Here is a 6,711-nt window from a genome sequence, read left to right as displayed (position 1 = left end):
GATATTTTAGTTTCCCTCCCACAAGCAGATACAGTAACACAATGCAGGTCAAAAATATCCATATCTAGCACTGATTCAAACAAAGAGGGCTTCAGCACTAGATAGGCCTACTTCTCATATGCTATGGACACTGCATCGTCAAGGCCCAACCCCAAAGCTGCATCAACCCAATGTGAACGTCTCCCAGTCCCAGCAGAATGCTGAGGCAGAGGAGGACATTCACCATGGGCCTGGTAAGACTCCAAGGTGTCATTATGAGAGTGTACAGGGACAAAGCCAGAGTCGTCAACCAATTTTTTTGTCCGAATCCATAATACAACAGAAAAAAACTTCATTCTCCCATCCCTCCACCCACCATGGAGCCCAACAAGGGGAGGTCATACGCCAGGGACGACAACACTGGTGACCCCAGAGGTAGCGGGAGAGTATATGCAGGTAGCCACTGGGGGACCTGGGCAAGGGTGACTCCAGGATGATAGGAGCCCCCAGGCCCCCAGTGCCCACTTGACCTAAGCCAATGCATGACTAGCCGACTGACCTGGTCGGACCCAACCTGGCTGCCCGTCTTACCAGAATAAGAGACCAAACAGGTGTACTGCTAGCTGCAGGGCGCATTGTGCAGCATCACTCAACCCCCAGGACTCCGTCCCCCAGCATTACGGGATGCCACGCATGGCAAAACACGTGGGGAGGCAACAGTTCCGCCCTAGATGCCAAATGGGCAGGGATTAACATTACCAGCAGGCCTCATCCATGTAGGATTTCATTAAAATAGCAGAGGTCTTGTTGTCAGCTCTTATTCACACAGAAAAATGTCAGGATAGTCTCGGTACAAGTGATTACCTCTCTGCTCAAGCCAACAGCGTGAACTCCCTGACTTGGCGAAGGCACTAGCAGATGTTAATTCCGAAAAACTGATTTGAACAAAAATCATGAATCGAAATACTTCAAGGTTTCATCGCTAACAAACTCTATACAATTACATATCATCAAAGAACTACAAAATGCATAACAACCATAATATATAACGGCTAATGGCAATACACATACACACACTAACTTTATTAAATCTCACACAACACTCCCCCCTGATCCTAAGGGAGATCACTATACTGAAACAGGCGAACTGGGTGACGTTCCCTTGATCCTCTCCGTGGCATCGGTCGTCCTGGGCTCTCTCCCCTGCTTTCATCAGAGTCACTGGATCCTTCCCTGGCCGATTCCTCCAGTTCATCTATATTGGCAGGTAGACGTATCACCAGGCTGTCGTCCTCGTTGTCAATCCAGGAATCCTGAACTTCCTGTTGCTCTTCTCGTTCCTCTCTCTGCGGTAACTGTGCTGTCACCAATCGCAAGTCACGCACATGCTGAGGCACTCCATCAACCTCAACACTCTGTGCAGAAAGTATGTCTGTAACGACTCCAACAGTGCTTTGGATGTTGCATCTTCTGGTAGGATGACGTACCCACACTCTGTCACCAACTTTGAAGGGATGTTGCAGGTACTCCGGCTGCTCACAATCTCCCACACCGTCAATTCCGAGCAATCGCACTTCATATTTGAATAACTGATTTGCTGGAGTGGAGGATGGGTCATTACTTCGTGGCATCACATTGTAGCGATAGACTGCCTCGGCTATAGAACAACCTTTCCAGGCTGCAATTGTCTTCACTGTACGATGACAACGTTCAACGATTCCATTGCCTGAAGGAACGTATGCACAGCGATATACAAGTCTCATTCCCCAGCGACTTGCAAACTCACGGAATGTTGAATTGCGAAAGCTGGTGGCGTTGTCCGTCAATAGTTCCTTCGGTGCCCCACGTTCATAAAAGACAGATTCCAGTTGTTCAACCATACACGCAGTATCTTGCCGACGTAGTCTCCTCCAGATAGCATACCGCGATGGACCACAATCAACCAAGGTTAGGTAGTGTTGATCTTGGATGTGACAAACGTCCATGCCTACCCTATCCCAGCAAACCGAGACTCCCAGCATCCCCTTTTGCCACTTCACAGGTGCAGGGTCGATTGATTGACATTCTTTACACTGACGGACGATGTCACGCACTTGTTGTTTAGTAGTCATTGGGAAAAGACGGCGGCAAAAGTACAGCATGCACCTGATGCCTGGGTGCCCGCAGGTTATGTGGATGTTAGAGATGTCATCCTGTGAGGTCGATGTAATAGCCCCACACACTAGTTGGGCACGCGGAGGGGACAACCACTTGCTTGGCACCCTGGTTAGTGCGTCAGCCTTATTCTCAGCAGAGGCAACAAACTTCACTTCCAATTGCACGCCATACTCAGAAACCACATTCCTTATAGTTTCCAGACGCCGTTGAATCAGCATTTCACTGGCAGCCTTCGTTTTCAAACGTGATCTTCCTGTCAGCGAATCCGTGACCCAGTGATACACTGTCCTCGAATCTGTCATCAGGCAAACCTTTACCATCTTCCAGGCGACAGCCAAATTCACACCCCGTAGTACAGCATCCAATTCAGCCAAATTGATGTGGGAACACTCATCTTGCCGCAGACAGGAAGCATCTTCAACTACATAGCCATCCACCACCAACAGGGCTCCAATAGCAAGTGAACTGGCGTCCACCCACACGACAGCTTCACTATCACTAATATCCCAACGGCCATGAGCTGGATCCGCAGATTTCACTCGCTGTACAGTTTCAACAAGCATAGAATGTAACTCCGCATCATCGATTTCAGTGTTCCAAGAGGTAGTGAGTGCATTGGCTCTCCTTTTCAGATATGAAGCTGCCACCCGTAACCATCCACAAACGGGCAAATGGCCTGTGAGGCACCCACACAAGGAAAACACCGAACGTCTCGTAATCTTCTTAGGAATCTCACCGACGTCGTTATCCCGTCGCCAGAAGAGACCCTGTCGCTCCCCCCAGACCCTCATACCCAAAACTCTGGCTCCCTTGGATACCTGCTCAGCCACCTTGCAGACCAGACCGTAATGATTGAGATGGGTTTCCACATCAGCTGCAGACGCTATTCTCTGATCCACCAGTATGTCGTCTAAGTATGGAGAAGTTGCTTGATTAACTCTTTCGTCCCAGCTCAATGCAGCGCTCAAGACTCGTTTCATAACTAAGGGCGCAATGCTTAACCCAAATCCCAATCTCGTCAGACAATACCTTTGTCCCTTAATCACAACAGTCTGGTATGGCCACAATGCACTGTCCACATGAATTTGAAGGTAGGCCTTACGCAGGTCTATGAGTCCGACATCTTGTCCACAGCAACGCCACTCTCTTATCTTCTCGCAGCATACGTCTGCGTCGGCTGTGTGTGGATTAAGATAGGAATTCAGCTCCCGAAAGTCGAGCACAGGGCGTACCTGACTTCCCTTATTCTGTTGGATAACAGCCATTAGTGGAATTGTCCCCTTAGCTGGTCCATGAAGTGTCTCATCGTAGGGGATTAACCAACCATCCTCAATCCACTGCAACAGCTCACGCTCATATTCGTCACGAACATCAGGCTGAATCCGGTACTCTGTAGTAGTATTCACAAGACATGGGTTTTCTGAGTTATTACACCACTTCCAAGACACTGTCCACTTCTTTGTTGCTGCCTCATAAGTCACTGTAAAATCCCTCTCATCAATGATGTGGTCTGTTGGTGCTGCCACCATAACAGAGAGCACAGATTCATCAACACCAAACTTAACATCGTTAGGTGCTCGTACGGTTACCCCCTTGAAAGCACGTATGCCATTCATACCAAGGATGAAGCTGAAGTTCAGTGGCCTAGTGGACACCACCAACACCTCCACAGGTGACACAGCCCCAGACGGCAGCTGGACGCATACTACACCCGATCCTTCACACAAATATTGCTCACCGCTCATCGTTGTCACACTCAATTTATTTTTCGTCCAATTGGAACACACCGACACATGTGCAATGCTCTTCGTACAACCGGTGTCCACTAGTGTGTCGCAACTCACACCATCTACAACCAACCGAGTTTGTAGCAGAGCGCCCATCACTGCTGCGTTGGAGAGGAAGCTGGCGCTGACACCACCTCTCCAGTGAAGTTTCCCGAGCATGCTGAAGCAATGTGTCCCCGGCCGCCACAGCAGAAACATCGGTAGTTGCTGCGCCCACTCCTACATCCTTCACGCCTGGCCAAGCAGTCACGGGCATAATGATTAGGCTGTCCACAACTTCGGCAGGCTACAGATGCTGTCTCACCCTCAGAATGTGCAGGTCTAAACGCAGCTCCTGCCACAACTGCGCCAACATGCTCATCCGCCAACACAGCACGAGCTCTTTTCAAAATCTGGCCAATATCCATTGCCTCAATGCGTGAACCAGCTCGTAAGGTACGGCGGACAGCATCAGGTAGACCCGTCACAAAGGCACAAGCAAGGCTGGCGCCAGGCATACCTCCAAACAACCCTGCCAGACGGCGCAAATCAGCAAGGTACACATCCACTGGTTCACCATCGCCCAACTTTCGAGTGATGAATTGCTCATAAGCACGAAACTGGTCGACTGCAAATGCAGAAACAAGCGCCTCTTTAATCTTCTTGTAGATAAGTCGGTCGGTACTGCTCAACTGCTGGTAAACCGCAAATGCTCCGCCAGTAAGCCTTAGCGGGACGATGTTGTGCAATTCCGAAATCCCACGTAGACTGCACACCAACTCCACCTTGTCCAGCCATTCACTCACACCGTGCGATGATCCGTTGAACTCGGGAATCAGCCGTAGATCCATAGGCAGACTGTCTGTAGGGGGTCGTCTGGGCAGTGGTGTCTTCTTTTTCAGACATGCCTAGATAGCTTGTAGGATTTCATTAAAATAGCAGAGGTCTTGTTGTCAGCTCTTATTCACACAGAAAAATGTCAGGATAGTCTCGGTACAAGTGATTACCTCTCTGCTCAAGCCAACAGCGTGAACTCCTTGACTTGGCGAGGGCACTAGCAGATGTTAATTCCGAAAAACTGATTCGAACAACAATCATGAATCGAAATACTTCAAGGTTTCATCGCTAACAAACTCTATACAATTACATATCATCAAAGAACTACAAAATGCATAACAACCATAATATATAACGGCTAACAGCAATACACATACACACACTAACTTTATTATATCTCACACAACAATCCACCAGTCATGTAGGAGGGTGGGTGCTTGGTCCACGAGGCAGAGAAATGTCGAACCCTACAAAGGTACAGTAGGCATGCCTCCAAAGTAGGTGACAAGCCAACCACGCTTCAAGCACCACCAAAACGTCAAGGTGACCCCCGCAGCAGAGTGTTAAGTAAGTAGGATTAAGAGCCATTCAGTGGAAAGTTCCTCCTCCTGTCACCAGACCAAAAATATTCATACATTCTCCCTGCTCTCTCTCTCTCTCTCTCTCTCTCTCTCTCTCTCTCTCTCTCTCTCTCTCTCTCAATTATATTACTATACTAAAAACAACTTCCCCAGATTTTTTGTTTCATATATATACATATATATATATATATATATATATATATATATATATATGTATATATATATATATATATATATATATATATCAGGACAAAGTACATGGTAATTGGAACGTGGAATGTAAGGGGAGCGAATGATGAGGTGAAAGAGAGAGAGATTGTCCAGGTGCTTGAGGATGCGAAAGTTGATGTATGCGGAATAACTGAAACGAAATAGAGAGGTGAAAGTGTGAGAGGATGGGAGTATGGATGGGATATATGTGCAGGAGTAGGTGAGAATGAAAGGGCAAAAGAAGGAGTATGTATAGTTGTGAGTAAAAGATGGAAGAAGAGCATAAGAGAGTAGTCAGTTGGGTCAAGGATTGTGTGGGTAAGATTGAAAGTTGGAATACAAATGTGGGCGATTGTGTGTGTGTGTATGCGCCAACGTAAGATCGTGCAAGCAGAGTGAGAGAAGAGTTCTGGACAAATGTGGAAGTCTGCATGGAAAAGTTTGGAAGGAATGAGAGAGTGTTTTTGATCGGTGATATGAATGGTAAAATAGGGAATGTGAAGGTAGATGGAATAGTTGGAGAGTGGGGTGTGCCTGCTGAGATAGATGAGAATGGCAGTGCTTTAGTGGACATTTGTGCTGGGAGAGGGTTCGTGAGAGCCAATACCCTCTTCAGGCACAAAATGATTCACAGGTATACATGGCGAGTGATGAGAAGGGTGGGTGGTAAACTGAATGAAAGGAAGGCAATGATTGATTATGTGTGTGTGGAAGAAAGGATGCGAAAATGTGTAATGGATGCAAGAGCTTATAGAGGTTGGGGGAGTGGACTTTCTGATCACTACTTGATGGTGGCCAGAATCAAGGCCCAATTAGGATGGAGAAATAAAAGAAGGGAAGAATGGGAAGAAGGAGTATTTGTAAGAAGAGTGGAAATGTTACAAGAGGATGAGAAAAAGGCAGAGTATAAGAGACTAGTGGAGGAACAATTGGGGAAATATGAGTTGGAGCAGATGGGGGACGTGGAAGGTGTGTGCAAAATATTCACAAAAGAAATATGTGCAGCATGTGATGTGGTGTGTGGGAAGAAGAGAAGATGGAGGGGTGTGCAAGGAACAGCGTGGTGGAATGAAGAGGTGAGACAGGCTGTGGCACAAAAGAAGAAAGCATATAATGAATGGATAGGATATAGGGGCATGGAAGAAGTTGAGAGGCGGAAGAGAGAGTTATATGTAGAAAGA

General features: G+C 47.4%; 1 protein-coding gene across 1 annotated transcript; it reads right to left on the bottom strand.

Moving 5' to 3' along the window:
• Positions 1 to 1,094: 1,094 nt before the first annotated feature.
• LOC145417823 (uncharacterized) lies at positions 1,095 to 4,019 on the bottom strand. The gene has a single exon (XM_080286445.1). It carries the CDS (start codon positions 4,017 to 4,019, stop codon positions 1,095 to 1,097), a length of 2,925 nt encoding a protein of 974 aa, XP_080142571.1.
• Positions 4,020 to 6,711: the final 2,692 nt, after the last annotated feature.

Source organism: Coenobita brevimanus, chromosome 111 (assembly GCF_032717465.1).
Source record: "Coenobita brevimanus isolate Jiangsu-jjx chromosome 111, ASM3271746v2, whole genome shotgun sequence".
Lineage (NCBI taxonomy): Eukaryota > Metazoa > Arthropoda > Malacostraca > Decapoda > Coenobitidae > Coenobita > Coenobita brevimanus.
The sequence above is the reverse complement of the archived record's forward strand: the minus strand, read 5'-3'. Positions and strand labels throughout refer to the sequence as shown.

Bases quoted from the DNA above. Each gene is read 5' to 3' on its own strand.
- LOC145417823 (XM_080286445.1), bottom strand. From the start codon at position 4,019: ATGGGCGCTCTGCTACAAACTCGGTTGGTTGTAGATGGTGTGAGTTGC.